The following is a 16,519-nucleotide window of genomic DNA, read 5'->3' as shown; positions in this document are numbered from 1 at the left end:
TACTCTGAGCCAGATGTGGATATCAACATCATTAGAGTGGAAAATGCAAGAGATCCAGGTAGGTCAGCAAGCATCTGCACTGGAGCTGTGAATCGCATCTCTAGATTTACTCAGATTTTACAGACCCTCAGAGTGCAGATGGACGGTATTTGGGATTATTTTAATTAAAACTTTTAGAGACAGGGATGTAGACTGTGGTCCTACTTGGGTTTGAGTCTGTGTTGGAGATAAGAGAATGACTGCAACAAAAATGGGCAACTAAGGTTCCTTGGACAAAAAGGATTTATGTTGGGGTGTCCTTCAGCCACGGCAATAAGGGAATTGTTTGCTTAGCGGTCAGGAGAATACAGTATTAAACAGACAACACTGAGATATTGTGACCAGCAGAGTCAGATGGTGTTGGTGGGAATACAAAGGAATGCGATTAACTTGTTTTTCAGACGGGCTGGATGACGGTTATTGAACGTCAAGTTGCAAAGAAAGATTTTCTAGTTTCACGGACCTGTTATTGAAACTCACAGTAAATAGGCAGATCGACTATACTTAATGTCCGGAGGGGGCAGCAATGAACACAAAGCGCTTTAATGTCAACAGAATTTCACCAGACGAAGAATGTCACCTGTCAAACATTTGTTAGCTTGCTAAAGCTAACTTATTTACAGTAACGTTAGCTTCAATACTGTCATTCCTGCGCACCGCTAGGTATTGACAATAATGGAGATGGTATGGTAAGTAATATTTTCACCGCAAACCTTTGCAGAATGTCATCGTGGTCGATTTTGTGACAATTCAGGCAAATCAACTAACTATATTAACTTTGGGCTAGCTAATGTTAGCTAACAAGCTAATTTGCGTACTACGACCTAGCGTTATGTTGTGGCTGACAGCTAACCTAGCTATGCTAACCAAACGTTAGCTACTTGTATAATAAAAGCGCGCCTAACCGGACAGTTATTACCATTATTTTACTGTTTTTCTGGCTATTATTCGTTAAAGTTTGCTGTTATATTTAAAACACGAGTCTGTACCGGGGAAGACTAAACGAGAGAACTGCACCAGGCTAACCCATATGGGTCAACCTTAGCTGACTGTCAAGCCATTTAAATTAGACAGGAAGTTAACGATATGTTCGCTAAACACAGATCTTTTTTTAGTCAAACGAAATGTTTAGCTTTATATTTAAACCGTTAAAATCTCTTTATATAATATATATATATATATATTGGTAAGCAATATAAATATCCTGTTCGGACTAGTTAAACAATAACGTTACTGTTAGTGTAACAATTTATTTTTATCTAAGATTTTATTGGACATTGCATGTATCGTTATTCTTGGCAGGATGTTTTATATTTTCCAGTATAACGTTAATATAAACACTGGCATATGTGTTCTTGCTTCAGGACGCTATCCTATTTATATGTGGCCGTGATTTAACGCTAAAACGTTACGAATCATAACGACGTCACGATACCGTTAACGTTAGCTTCTATTTTGAAGGTTGAAACGGGAAGTTGTATATATTCCACCTGACTTGATACCAAATAACTTACATTGTCGATACTGTTTTATACAGTCTATGGCCGCACCAGACAAATGTTAGCGCGTGATCCGTTAGTAAGTCGACTAGGTTGTGTGAGACTAGTCATCACGGACAACAGTATGAAAACGTTTGAAAATGAGTCATCCTATCTGGCTGAGAGGTGAATTTGATTGTAACATTACTTAAAACAGTTATACTCACGTATTTTGTACAAAATATAACACCGTCGCCATTGTCACAAAGCACAAGTATATATGTACGTATATGTTCATTTTTTTTAAATAGCCTTTTTTATTTAGATAAAGACCTATGCTATTTGAAACAAATCAGGAAGAAACTAACAACATGCATGGCGCATTTTAATTGTCAGCTTGATACAGATACAATATTGGCCACTGATTAAGTTTGAGTTGATCAAAAAATGTCGCAATGATCAGCGACCAAAAAAGTTATTTAGAATCACATTGCACAAATGAGCAAAAGAAATCATAGTATTTTCAAGCTGTAGCTAGGAAATTATGTATTATTTGACACAATCTATTGTAGACCAACTGTTTAAAACGGAAATACTTTTAGCACTGAATATAGATATATTACCTATTGCTAATTGGATGCTCATCCAGTATAAAATAAATGTGTGTGATTTATTCATTTGACTTTAATTTTTGCCATTATGCCATTCAGTGTCATGCCTGAGACTGAATGTGGTAAACATTAATACCTGATATAAGAGCCATGATAAGAAAATCAATGTGCAGATATATGTTGTAATATATAATAAAACACTACTACTGGGTGATTATATTACAATTGGGTGATATTATGTTTTTTGGAAAATGGAATATTGAATAATTGTTGTTGCTAATGTTAATGTTGTAGAAGCTAAAATGTTTTTGAGATGTTATTTGTATTGATGACCTCAGAAACTGTTAAAAGTTATACATGTTTGAGTTCAACACAGGCCTTCGAATATCATATATTTTCTCCTTTTTAATTGAAGGGAGGACCCTCCAGTCCCTGAGACTCCTTTCTTTACCAGAGATCTCTATGACAAATATTCCCTTGCACCTAATATCAGAGAATTGTGGGCGTTTCTCCAAAGGTATGTCAATAAATTAACATATTAAGTAATACATCAGTTCATGTGCATTTTTACTGTGATTATTTAAGGCTAACTAGTGAGTGTTTATCTGACATGTTCTTTTCCCGTCATTTTCCCCCTCCTTCCCCAAGTCCTGTGGTGAATGCCAACATAAAACAGGAGTGTGATGTTGGGGCTTCAAAAGCTTCCTGCTCTCGCTTCACGGAAGAAGCTGCCAAGTTTAAAGACAACAGTTGCATCAGCAAGGAAGAGTCCTGTTGGGACAGCTGTGATAGTGATGATCTGTGTGCGGACAATGCTGTGGATGGTGTAGAAGAATGTAAGGATACTGGAAAATCAAGAGTAAAGCTCAAGCAGGTTGAGAATGAGGCAGATGCTGCTTATCCTGAACCCAGACTGCCCTTCCCCTGTATGTCCAGCCTGTCTAGTAAAGAGCAGAAGACATATCTTGGCATTTTGTTGAGTAAGAAAACAAGGGATGCTCCTCAGGTACCAACATTCTCTCCTTAATGGTAATTTAATCCTGCCAGTCGTTGCATTGCTTCTTCAAATAATCTGCTCTAATATTTCAGAGTTTAAAGGCACGAGTAAACAATGAAGTGATGCAGTTCATGAGGTACCTGCAAGATGTGGCCAAAATATGCACTGACGATTACAACTTCATATCACAAGGAGCTATGCAATATTCAGAGGTACTGATACTACAATGATTGCACCTGTCATCAGCTCTGTGAGATGTATGTTCATAAGTATTAAAACATAGAGCCCTAATTTGATTTTCAGGATTTCTTCAGGAGCTGTTTGGAGTGCATTAAGACATTTCCTCAGCTCTACCAGATCTATGAGATGACTAGTTTGACAGGGGGAACATTCAACCCAGGGCTGACGCTGACCTTTGAAAAACAGTTGCTAATCATGGTAATGTACTTTTGAAGGAGCTGTTCCAGTTCCAGACATGTAGGGTTACCACTTCATATACTTAAAGGTGGTGTATGCAATTCTGGAGAAATTCAATACCAGGACGAATACCATGATATAGAGCGAACGACACAGCAAGTAATATAACTAATGTTAGCTAGGTTGTGGGTTAGCAAACTGTCCCTACAGTTGCTGCTACGAAGCTAAAAGCCAGTGAGGACGAGACGGTTTCCCAGAGCCAGCACACCAGCTCCAGACAGCGATACTCACAACTCTCCTGCTACTATAGCTAACATCGTAACAACAGCATATCTTGGCAAACTAGAAAGTAAGCTGAATGTCTGTGGGCAAGTCATTTAACGTTACCTGACACACAAATAAATGGCTGGAATAGTGTTGAGTGGCTCAGTCCGAGCCACTTTGTTTGTTTCCCATTTACAGAGCCGTGAGAAGACATTTGCTGAATTCATCAAAAATACGTGTATTGGATTAGAATCGCATACCCTACCTTTAAGTTGTTCATAAATGCAATTGTCCAGTTTTCTATTCAACTTGTGTTCAGCTAACTAATCTATATCATTCAAAGTGTTGAATTGCAGAATCAGTCTTTTAGTGTTGATTCACTTGCTCTATTTCCATATTTGTACCCTTTATTTCTCCAGGGCAATGTGGATATTACAGACCACAAGATAGTGCCTGCTGATGCACAGCTTGCATCGGATTATCAGAGTGTTTCATCAGAGAATCCTCCAGCTAAAAAAGCTAAGGACATGCACGCTGTAAGCAATTGTCTCACTTTTTTAATTACTCCAATAAAGTAAGTCACAAAGACGTTTTACTGCTAGAATGGGATTCATGACCGCAGGTCTATTGTAATTCCATTTCAGCTCTTGCAGTTTTCACAAAAGACACCAGAGGGTGCAGCAAAACCAGTGCTAATTTTGTCTCTGGAAGATGCATGGTCACACAGTGACCAAGTCCACTTAATTGTAGACAGATGTGTAGTTACCTGTGCGTGTTTGACTGATACAGTAGATGTTTTGGTAGTGTGACCTAGTCTTGTTTTTCTCTACAGACAATCAGCAGTGATAGTAATGCAGAGAACCTGAGTGCTCGTTATGAGCCTCACGTGTGTCTGACTCGAGATGCCCTGGTCAGGCTGCTAGACAACCATGGCCCTGACTTTGGAGAGCAATGGGAACTGCCTGTCTGGGTCAAATTAAACCCAGGAAAAGGTACAGCATTATCATTCGGCCACTCAGGCGGTTATGGCGGAAGTTTAATTTGGGCCAATTTAGGCTTTGCTTCCAAAGGGGTAAAAATGCTTAAGAACAATACATGCCTGTCCCCACTCTGTCTTTTTTTCTCTCTCCTCTTTGTGTTGCTGTTCACTTTCAACTATCAAATCATGGCGAAGATGCCCCCAAATAATCATGCTCTTTTATCCTACTAAAGCCAGATACTAGAATAAATCGTTGTGTTCTGAATAATGTGCATACAGTAACCTACATCTACAACAACAAAAAAACTACAAAAAACATGTTTCAATGCACCAAAGATGTGGTAATGACCCCAGAGATTTACCTGGGTACATTAATGCCAAAGAACAATACAAATAGCAGTGTGTATACCGAGAAGTTAGTAAAAACAGAAACCTACAGAGTGAAGTTTAATGTTATTGTGTCATTTTTGTATTAGGTGGCACTTTTAGAATTTTACATTACTTCTAAATAAGTGATTTTGAATTTTCAGAGCAACAGTAAAAACGTACCCAGCAATGAAACAGGAACAAAAGCTATATGCTTTGGAATGCTACTTGGCTATGACATGTTTAAAAGGTTTTTTGTATGTGCATTAAATTGTTATAATATAAAGATCTATACATATGAAATAAGGTTACTACATTCACTATAAAAAAAGAGACATATTTACTCATATTTGTGAAAGAAATTCAGTATGTAGCAGTAAAGAAATCTGATGAATCAGTGTGTAATGACATTAAATGGTCTCATGGTGGCACTGTTTTACACATCCTTTATTTCATATCTCATTTACAGGCAGTAGTCAGAAGAAGACTGTGTATATAGACTCACCACTTCTGAAGACTGAAATGACAGTGAGAGAGAGGAGTCATATCTACCACGAGGAGAGTTTGAAGCTTTCCATCAAGAAGAATGGAAGCAAAAATGTGTTCCATTTAATGACAGAGCTTCCTGCGAATGAACGGCAGCTCTCAACGGTATGTCGACACACAAATTGACGTGGTATCATATACGTGGTCTTATTTAATCAGAACAATGTTTTTTGGTTTTTTTTCTAAATCAGGAGACCTCACAAAGAAAATGTTTGTCTTTTGAAAACAACGGTCTTGACTTTGAGGTGGACCTCACTGACCTGGAGACATTTGGAGAGATGACACCCATTAAAACCCCCAAGATGCAGAAGATACAGAATGAGCAGGATGCACTTGTTAAAAGCAAAAAAGCTACAAGTTCCTTGCCTTCAACTAAGACTAAAAGGTCTAGTGAGCATCTCGTAAACACTAGCAGCAGTTCACAAGAAGAGATGAACACCTCATTGACAGATATGGATGATCCCATAATAGAGGAGACGACTCAGCCAGTTGTGAGTGAGGCTATTGTACCAAAAACTGAAAAAATGAGACCGGACTCTGCTCAGGAAAGTGACAAAGACCTAGCTTTCACAGGAGACTCAGACGATGAGAAGCTGGTCATTGACGACTCTGTGTCTCCAGGTGCACCTACAACACGACCAAAGCCTAAGACCACACCAAGCTCTGCAGACCCCCCCGTTACCCCCGTCTCTGTGTCTGTACCTGTAAATTCAGAGTCATCTTCCCCTCAAAAAGTTTCAAGGCAGAGGCGACAATCCAAAAGAGCAAAGGTATCTGGCGACCAGCTGGGTGAGATCCTGCGCATGCAGACACGCATGTTCACCTCTGCCAATGACACAGCCAAATGCTCCACCATATCCCAAGATACCAACTCACCCACCCGATGTATGGGACCCTCAGTTCACTCCCATCCAATGTCTCTGGTTAAGCCCTGTGTGTCCTCATATTTGGAGAGAAACCAGAACCAGGATGAGGAGACCTGCACTGCTCCTCACGAATCTGCACCAGTGGTCAACATTACTACTACAGAGCACAAAAGTTAGTGTCAAATTGATTTTCTTTCTGTGGATTTAAGTTGTGTCTAAGTTGTGTCTATGTGCTTAATTAACATACAGTACGTTATTGCCCCCCACACAGAAATACTGTCACAAGACCTGCAGGCTGGTGCGGAAGATGAACAAGATTACAAGGCTCCAGAAGAAGGCAACCTGCTCTACAAGCTCTTTAGTCTGCAAGATTTGCTGGTCATGGTGCGCAGCTCTGTCTCACTGACCCATACTAGGAAAGTAGGCAGCAGCCAAAACCAGGTATACATGTTAGTCTGTACACATCCTCCAGAATTTCATAGTGTCATTTCACATATTAACGTATAAAATGAGTACAGCCCTATTTCTGTCCTTTCTTTTCTGCCCCAATAGTATGTGCCAGTGCATGTCTTGCCCAAGCTGGAGTACCAACTGAGTTATGGTGTTGAGTGTCTAAGCAGCAGTGAGGCTTGCCAGCTGTGGACTGAGACATTGCTCCACTCCAGCACTGTGTCCTACATAGGTAAAACTTTTATCACTTTTACCTGCAATCCTTTTCTTTCTAAATCCAGTGGAAATCAAGACAGAAATGTTCCAAATTGCTCTCAGTTCTAGTGCAATGTAAAGTATCCCTCTAGTCTTTAATTTTTCAACATAATTGCCAAGAAAAAAAGTCAAAGTAGCATTTATGTGGATGAAAAAAGCGAATTTTCTCTTCTCCTTTCCTCACTGGGTTTAGGCCACATAGCAGATCCTCCCACAAACCAATGGAATAGTCTTTAGATGACTCACCATCCTGCTGTGACTGTGTAGTGATTAAGTTTACTTTGTTGCCATAACTACAGCCACATTTGATTGTGGGAATTACAATGAATGCAGTGTGTAGAGCTCAGCTAAATATTGTTTTGAACTTTAGTTAAATTCCCTTAATGCATGTTTGTCGACCTACATGTGCTGCTTATGTATAGCTCAAGATTCAGGGAAAGACTCCTTTTTCTGTACTAGGTTCATTGATTTGTTGACTTGTGTAGATGTTGGCTGGGAATGTACTTCATCATCTACACAGCATAATTGTTTATTTTTCTCTTTCTAAGGTAGAGCTTTGGCTCTCTAAGCGATACAACTTTCCAGTCTGTTAGCATAGTTGACATACTAGACAGGATCATCAGTGTTACTGTCAGTACAACAAGCTTGAATACTGGTTCCAGTCAACTTCACTGATATGAATAGCTTTGCCAATAAGTAGATGTAAACCTGTATAAGGCATCTGAGACCATAGATTTTTAAGAAAGAGAATGTTTCCATTTAAAAAGTGATCAGTGAACAGTAATATAAGTAAAGGAATAGCCAGTGAGCACAGTGATAACATTCAAGCTATACAGCTGATAAAAGACGTCCTTCTTTGCTTAGTGGTTCGTAGTTCATCATGTGGTTTATCATGTGGCATTCCCCAATTGTGTATTTATGGCTGTGGTTGCAGGCTCTGAAATTGTCCATAAATGAAGGAAGGCACTGTTGAAATAAACAGGCATTAGAAGCTGTAGTGGGAGACAGGAAAGGAGACAAGAGCAACAAGCATTTCTTACCACCCACTCAAGCTTGTAACAACTCTGGCAAATCATCACAGACTAATTACTTTGTAAGCACTAAGAATGGCATTGATCATGAAGTGTAGCTCTTGATGTGTATGCTCATTAGCTCTTGTTCTTTTCTCAGTGTATCTCTCACCCTCCCTGTCTGTCTCTGTAGCTCACATCAATGCACACACATCAAAAGTAGCTCTGCTGAGAAAGCTGCCCGACGACTGGAAACAGAACATCTCCTGTGGGTTCAAGTGAGTGTCATTACAACAGATGTGTGCAGATGATTAGGATTAATTTAATCACTCCTATATGATTATTTTACTTAAGAGGTTGTCATCTAGAGATTCAGTTAGTTTATCAATAATCCAAGCCTTTTCATCAATGCTAGCTATCATTGCTTTTTTTTTTGTCATCTGAATTAGTGTTGAAATTTAGATCCCTACCAAAGTAGATAGGCTGTGACTTGGTGATGTCTCTTTTCCATCCACAGGCCATCCAAGTCACTGAATATACTGCACCACCTACTGAAAAAGCTAACTGGGTAAGTCGTTGAGGACATTCCTTATCTTAGTTTTGTTTGTAGATTATTAGTGCTGAGCTTGTAAGACTGTTAACAGTAAAATCATACTAACAAGAATGTTAGTCTGGGCTGGCTTTATATCTTTTGATTTAATGCAACAGTATTTAATTCATTGGTCCTAATGCGAGTGTAAAAACTGTAAAAATGCATATGTATGGATTAATGTTTTTTGATTGAATATACAGTCCACAATTTGAGAAGGGTTGGGTCTTTATCTTAAACTTACAGACAATATCTGCAGATGAGTTGTCTGTGCACATCTTGTCTTCACGCTCTGTTTAAGATGATGAAATGATTGTACAGTCAAGTCTGACAGCCTCGGGCTAAAAATATGACGTTAGTGTGCCTTCATGTTTGTGTTGGAGGTTTACACAATCGATTACTCAACAACACTCAATAGATGTGTCACCTTCTGCTTTCTTAAGGCTCTGTTCACCTACATTCCAGTCCTTTGACAGGAAGCAAGAAACCCCTCAAAATGCTACAACATGTTTCAGTGTGGGTTTTGACTTTAACACACCCTCAGTAACTTAATTTGGTTTTGTAGGTTAGAGGAAGGACAGTACCTGATTGCACACAAGGCAGGGGAACCATTTGTCACCTTATTAAAAGCGGCTAATGGGAAAGTGAGTCGTGGGGCATACAACCTGCAGCATGTCCACAGCTCTGTCCCACAGCCCCCGGCCTCTGGTCCCGTGCCCTGGATACCTGTTGATCCAGCTGTGGTCCTGCCCTTCCACCAGAAACACGGCCGTGTCCCCTGCACCTTCCCACTAAAACCCTTCGTAAAGGTGTGTACTACCATACTTACAGCGTTGATAGATGGAACTGTGAAAGAATATAATGGCAATGGAAGTCATGGCCGGACAAATAATGGCAATGAGGTGAAAGGCTGTTGGAACTATTAGGAAGTGTTTATTGGTTAATGCCTAGGAAGTCCACACCCTTTATTAGACACACATTGTCAGACACACACACACGCACACAGGGATTCTCTAAAAGCCAAGATAAATGAAATGCGGTCTCCCACTAAGTTGTTGTGAGTGCAAAGTCCTTGGCCATTTTTTTTATCAACCAGCGCACCACTACATAGTTTGCCTGCACAAGCCCAAAACTAACAACAGGGACAGTAGAGAGCATAGCCATATCAGCAACAGCTCAGCAGGGTTATTAGTGTAGACCCTGAGACATTCATTGGATGCCTGTCTAAAATCCACATAGGAAAGACATTAACACATCTTTAACTTGTCAAACAACAAATGAAAACAACTCTCAATAAAACAAGCTTTCAACTGGGCATTTGGATTGTCAGCTGATGTTTGTATTTCTGAGAATGATAAATAAAAACATTGTTTGAGGATATAATATATGATGCTACATGAATTTAGCCCTTTTTTTTACCTTCCTTTTTGTCCTATTAGACTGCGAAAGATGGATCATCGCAGTCCAACAACCATGAAGCTGGGCAGTCAAAGAACAATTCAAATGCAGGCGGCAACAAGAAGAAAAAACAAAAGAAACGTGCAGCCAAGCGTAAAAAGTATATTAAAAAGCTAGTTCGGAAGTCCATTTAAAATCCTGTGTCCAAAAGGATTTAATATCGTCATTCATATCATTGATTAGGTGAGTCAGAAGAGGAGCAGGACCTGTACTGCTGAGGAGAGGAAAGGAAAGGAAACAACTAACAATGTCTGTTTTTTCATACTGGAAATACATTATGACCTTTAAATATAAATGTGAATGTTGAAGCACTTTTACAGTATAGAATCTATACCTTTTTATATTTTTATTTTCTTCAGAAACGTTTTTGTATATTTTGTCAATTTTATTTTTTTGTGAAAACAGATCAACAATAAACTGTCAAAGTATTCATATGGGAGTTTGGTTATTGCCTGTACTGCACACATGTTTTTACTGTTTATTGCCTGGACTGTGTAAGGACAAGAGACATAGCCATTAGACATAACCTGGAAAATCTCTGGAAGGCACAGAGCTCTGGTAACTTTGGGGTGTGTGAGTGTGAGAGAGAAAGAGAGAAAAAAAAGCTTTAAAACTTTGAGCTGCCTTGCTTCAGTTTCCGTCAGCTTCTTGTGGAATAGGGTGGAGTCATGAGTGCATGAAATGTGAGTCAGGGGAGGTGAAAGGGGAAGCCTTTTTCTATGTCAGAAAAGTTAAACCTTCACACATTCCACATCGCCTGGACAAATCTCTGCATCATCTTAGCATTTACAACTTAGGTAAGTTCAGTGTCATACATTTTATTCATTATTATTCATTGTGAACTAACTGAATGTGTAATTGAGGTTAACTTTACACTGCAGGAAGGTTTAAGGGAATTTTTCAACTTGCAGTCACGAGTCATGACAAATAATTTCCACACAATTTTCATTCAGTTTGTGCAAACATGTTTGCTTCTTTTCTTGAGTTTCGGTGAAGTGAGAATGGATTCCTGCTCTCCAGTCTGAGCGCTCTAATCTGTTTTCTTGTGTGCATGTGAATGTACTCAGTTGTCAGGCCAGACTTGAGTACAGTAGCACTTTTTCCAGGGTGTGTCTCTGGGGTTGCTGTTAAGGATGTGTGTCAGACTGAACAATGATTTGAAACAGTTAGCAGAGTGTCAGTAGTATCTAACCATTTTACCAGAAACTACTCTGAATGTGAATATGGCAAAGAAGTGAAAACAAAGAAAAAAACTATTGATTTAAATGGATAAAGTCTCTTGCATTGATTTGTGTGACTCAGTTGTACCAAAACTAACAACTAAATTCATTAAGTTCTGCCTCTGTTTAGAAGACATTTCCTTGGAGGCTCAAATGATTATATCTTGAGACAAAACAAACATGATGCCTTGCATGGTTCAGCTCAGACATGCCAGTGATAGGATTACAGTAAGATTTGATGAGATTGTATAGTGTTGACAATTTTGTCACCTTTCCAGGACAGTCACAATGGCTATGGTATCAGAGTTTCTGGGACAGCTGTCTCTCAACATTGGGGTAATGTCATACTTTTATTTATAATGAAAACTCTCATACAGTACATTATGTACACTAGATACACTGTGTACTGTTTATTTTAAGATGGCAATTTTTTCTCTCACTCAAATTTGCTTTGGATCCTCAGGCCCATGAACCCACATTCCCCACTGTGGTACCTGCTGTGGACTTTGACCCTGACAGAGATGCTGCCAGAATAGAGACCGCTATCAAAACCAAAGGCAAGATGCAGTACTGTACATGTTGCTCCTAAAATCAGTGAAGCTTCTCTCTACAGATGAGTAGCTGGTATTTGTGAGTCAGCATCCTGGCTTAAAGTGTTTTGACCATGCTGGGAACACCTCCAAGTCTGTGCCTTGGTGCTGGCAGAGCTCTGTTTTGGCCACTGACTGAGAGCTATTGGCAACGTTTCTTTACTAAGGAGGGTATGAGGGGAAAAATACTGTGTGACCACGTCATGTGTTAAAACTAACTTTGCCTCCAGGCAATTTTAAATGTTTGTTTATTCTTAAAAATATACTAAAGCTAAATCCACATGCATTATATGTTCAAATTGCTCCAAATCTGCTGTATGGCATTTGTAGGCCCCTTACCATTTAAACTTTTTGCCATTCTAAATATCATTGTCCACTTACTAAGCAGCTAGCTCAATGATTTCATTTGTGTAAAAGTATATACCATACAAATAAAAAGCCAATATAGCAGAATTTTACCTCCAATTATCGATATAAGCATCAGCCCAAAAAGCCCTGTATCAGTTGAGCTCTCGAAAAGTCATGGCACAATGTCATGCATCATCTTTGGTATATATAATATATAGTAATAGTACTATACTAAAATAGATATATATAGAATTGCATACCTTTTGTCTCACCTAATGTATGCGTGTCTTTTTCATATTAACATTAGGAGTGGATGAACAGACCATCATTGATGTCCTAACAAAGCGGACCTACTCCCAAAGGAGAGACATCGCTTTTGCATACGAAAGGAGGGCAAAGAAGGTACGGTAGGCCTTGACAGAAAATCCAAGATTCTTCACAGCTATATGGTGGCTTTAACACCAAGGGACACATTTAGTACAATTGGGTAACACCGTTGTATTTCTAGGACATGATCACAGCCCTGAAGGGAGCGCTGTCTGGCTCTCTGGAAACAGTGATCCTTGGACTGATGAAGAGCACGGCCCAGTACGATGCCTCAGAGATCAGAGGATCTATCAAGGTAAAGGACACGGATTATATCAATGGTGCTCAACATCAGTGGATTCCACTGAAGGGTTACACTGCCCTCTACTGGAAAAATGACAAAACTTGCTTTTTGCTACACCCCGATCTAGATTTTAGTTGTGTGTCATGCATAAAGAGTAATAAAGATTTCTGTCTCTTTCAGGGCTTAGGAACAGATGAGGAAACGCTGGTTGAGATTTTGTGCTCACGCAGCAATGATGAATTGGTGGAGATCAAGAATGTCTACAAGGAGTGTAAGTCCAAAACATCCGAGGCATTCATAAACAGGGCTGGAAATACATTGTAATATACAATGCCTCACCCATAGGTTGTTGTGCTGTCTGCTTTCCATGCACTATCAGGCTAATTGTACACTAGGCTCTCTCTGTCCATCAGAAGTCTTGTGTCCTGTCTTAAATGTTCTTGAACCAGAAGTGCAACAGCTATGTGATTACTCTGGTTATGTAGAGAGAGCTAAATGCCTACATTGAAAATATTATTTCCTACAGTGTTCAAGAAGGACCTGGAGAAAGACGTGGCAGGTGACACCTCTGGGGACTTTGCTAAACTGCTCTTGGCTCTGGTGCAGGTGAGATTTGTTAGTGCCTGTCTTTATGATTCATATAACACAATACAGTTGAAACTGACCTGAGATGTGTCTTATTTCTGTGCAGACCAAGAGAGCAGAACCATCTGCTGTTGTAGACTATGAAAAGATTGATGAAGATGCCAGAGTAAGTTACCCATTTCACTTTGTCTGTGGAAAATAAAGTAAATCCACTTAAAAAGTACAATTTTTACATCAAATCCAATATTTCTGAAATATAACAGTGAATGTGTTAAATTGCTCTTGATCAAGAAAAGACTTACCTTAACATTGTTACTGTCTCTTTAAGATCAACCTTAATGGTGGATGTTTGTTTGTTATTTGATATAGAAGTTGTTTAAATATGAACCAAATGTGTACTTCAAGTTCATTACTAAAATAATAATAATTATCAAGAACGTGCAAATTTTAAATTCTTGCATTTCACCTAACAACTAAGTCACTGAAAAATCCACTGAAATGTCCAAACACGTGTAAACCCTGGATAATTTGGTAAATCTTTGTGCGGTTCATAATTTTGTGCAAATAGTATGGCAGTGTTTATTGTTATTTTGTTGATTCAACTCAGGCACTCTATGAGGCTGGAATAAAGATAAAAGGAACTGATGTGGCAACCTGGATCTCCATTATGTCTGAGAGAAACGTACCCCACCTGCAAAAAGGTAAGACACCCTGTTTTCTTTTGGTATCATTGTAACCTAAGTGTCGATTTTTATTTCTCTTAATCATTTTGTAAAATGCACCCAGTAACAACCAGTTTTCTCTGCTTGTTAGTGTTTCAGAGGTACAAGAGTTACAGCCCCTACGACATGAAGGAGAGCATCGTGAAGGAAGTTAAAGGAGACTTGCAAAGGTCCTTTCTGGTGCTAGGTACATATATATTTTATCTGTATTTTAATACTGATAGTTATTTAGAATTGACACCGACAATGAAAACAATATTTATTCATTATCTGAAGTAAATATTCACCGCATAAGCCAGGTTTCGTTTTATGAATCACGTCAAAAGTTACAAAAGAAAATCATCTTTCAAATACAAGATGTATTATTGTGGATATTTATTCTGTTTTTCTTTTGTTCCAGTTGAGTGCTTTGAAAACAAACAGCTGTACTTTGCCAACAGACTGTATGAAGCAATGAAGGTAGTTACAGTGCTGCTCCCTTTCTTCTTGTTGAAATGTGGCTATTTTAAGGGCTGTCTTATTTTGTTTTGGAACAGATGTAAGAAGTACATATGCTTGTGAAAGTACAATTTTGCTGCAGGAACACAGAATCCAAAGTTGGCTAAAGTTATCTTACAGCTGCGTTGCATCAGCTGCTGTAGTTAAGTTTAGAGCATGTACAACTTAAGTAAGTGCTGACTTATGCTTGTCTGCTCAGAGTAAAGGAGCCAAAGAGAAGATAGTGACCAGAATTATTGTGTCACGCTGCGAGGTGGACCTGAAGAAGATCTGTGGTGAATACAAGACCACCTATGGACAGTCTCTGCAACGGACCATTCTGGTAAGTGGATTATACAGCCTGCCCCCTGGCCTATTATGGATGTACAGTAAGGCTTGTTCTGTCATGCAGCCCCTCTAACCTGCTCTGTTTCCGCAGGAACACACCAAAGGAGACTACCAGAAGGTGTTGCTCAGCCTGTGTGGTCCAGAGGTGTAAAAATGAATCATCAGTATCAAAAGGGCCTCACTTTCCACCACTGGAAAGGAGGGCTTATAAATATTACAACTTTGCAGCAAAAAGCCCATTCCTACTTTTTCAGCTCACACATTTGAGTGAAACATTCAAAGATATAAATTTATCATTTTGATACATGAAGAATCTGTATTACAGCTTACTTTTGCTATACCAAAATGGCAATAAAGGTTTTTTGTTGGAGTATTGTTCCTTATTTTCCTTGTATCCCACCTAGTTTGTTCTTACTTGACGTTTACATAGATGACAATTAGAGGGCGCTATAGTAACATTAAAAGCAACTGCAGAAAGCTCCAGCACCTCTGTGTCTCAGGGCCTCATAATATCTGAAAGCTTCTGAGGAAATGCAGACATGTTACATTGTTAAATATAATACAATCTTTGATCTCAAATGACATTTTTACGTTCCATTATCATCCTTTTTTCTACTTATTAGAAATTGTAAACTAAGTGAAAATAAATTTAAACAGCTATACAGACGACATATTTTATTTGCACAAGGGATAAAAATAGTACTATTTTGCAGTTTGTGAAATTGAAAAATCATAGTTTGATTGTGTTCAGAACTTCAGCTGCACTGTTTGCAAACTTGAAGATTTATGACTTGATGAATGATAATGACTTGACTTTATGAAAACACAGCAATGCATGATCTATACAGAATCTTTTCATACAAAGAATTACGAGAAATCTTCCTCATTTTATACTATGAGGTTCCATCAAGATGATTTAATCATTAGTGTGTTTTTCTGTGTTTGTTTGGTGCTAATATTTTAATTAAAAATGTTAATTTTACCTCAGGCAAAGATGATTTGCATATCACTAAACAAGCGTCTATATCAGTGTGTTTCTGCTGTTTAGTTTGTGGTCTCTCAGGATGAAATAACCACCACAGTGTTGTCAAGGCATTTCTACTGAAGTATAAGAAAAAATGGCCCCAAAAGGCAAGATCAGTACTGCTGAACACAGCGATGAGGAAAAGGATGTGAGGGAAAGCGCAAGGACTCAATAATCTAATGAAAACAAAGTAGTGTACTGTGGCTCAAATATGATAGAAGATCTACTATTGTGAGAGAAATTGCCTGATAAAATAATGCTTCTGTCTAA

The 16,519-nt window shown here is 38.8% G+C and overlaps 2 protein-coding genes across 3 annotated transcripts; both read left to right on the top strand.

Annotated features, from left to right (window-relative positions):
- Window positions 1-337: 337 nt before the first annotated feature.
- Window positions 338-10,757, top strand: ice2 (interactor of little elongator complex ELL subunit 2). 2 transcript variants are annotated; one of them, XM_044193103.1, is made up of 15 exons: window positions 338-728; window positions 2,544-2,645; window positions 2,777-3,134; window positions 3,218-3,337; window positions 3,429-3,563; window positions 4,226-4,342; window positions 4,639-4,798; window positions 5,621-5,802; window positions 5,889-6,735; window positions 6,835-7,004; window positions 7,116-7,245; window positions 8,472-8,556; window positions 8,796-8,846; window positions 9,433-9,676; window positions 10,307-10,757. In XM_044193103.1, exons 1-15 carry the CDS (start codon window positions 715-717, stop codon window positions 10,457-10,459), a joined length of 2,868 nt encoding a protein of 955 aa, XP_044049038.1. In that variant the 5' UTR covers window positions 338-714; the 3' UTR covers window positions 10,460-10,757. The 2 variants fall into 2 exon arrangements, with proteins under 2 accessions (XP_044049038.1, XP_044049037.1); XM_044193102.1 differs by lacking the exon at window positions 338-728 and adding an exon at window positions 1,561-1,703.
- A 205-nt stretch (window positions 10,758-10,962) lies between these two features.
- Window positions 10,963-15,595, top strand: LOC122874776 (annexin A2-A-like). The gene is made up of 13 exons (XM_044193109.1): window positions 10,963-11,122; window positions 11,824-11,881; window positions 12,009-12,102; window positions 12,791-12,885; window positions 12,992-13,105; window positions 13,274-13,364; window positions 13,620-13,699; window positions 13,785-13,844; window positions 14,286-14,379; window positions 14,492-14,587; window positions 14,801-14,859; window positions 15,098-15,220; window positions 15,317-15,595. The coding sequence occupies exons 2-13, from the start codon at window positions 11,834-11,836 to the stop codon at window positions 15,374-15,376; spliced, it is 1,014 nt and encodes a 337-aa protein (XP_044049044.1). The 5' UTR covers window positions 10,963-11,122; window positions 11,824-11,833; the 3' UTR covers window positions 15,377-15,595.
- Window positions 15,596-16,519: the final 924 nt, after the last annotated feature.

This window comes from Siniperca chuatsi, linkage group LG4, assembly GCF_020085105.1.
Source record: "Siniperca chuatsi isolate FFG_IHB_CAS linkage group LG4, ASM2008510v1, whole genome shotgun sequence".
In the NCBI taxonomy this organism is placed as follows: domain Eukaryota; kingdom Metazoa; phylum Chordata; class Actinopteri; order Centrarchiformes; family Sinipercidae; genus Siniperca; species Siniperca chuatsi.
Note: the sequence above shows the minus strand (reverse complement) of the source record. Positions and strands in the feature narration are given on the sequence as shown.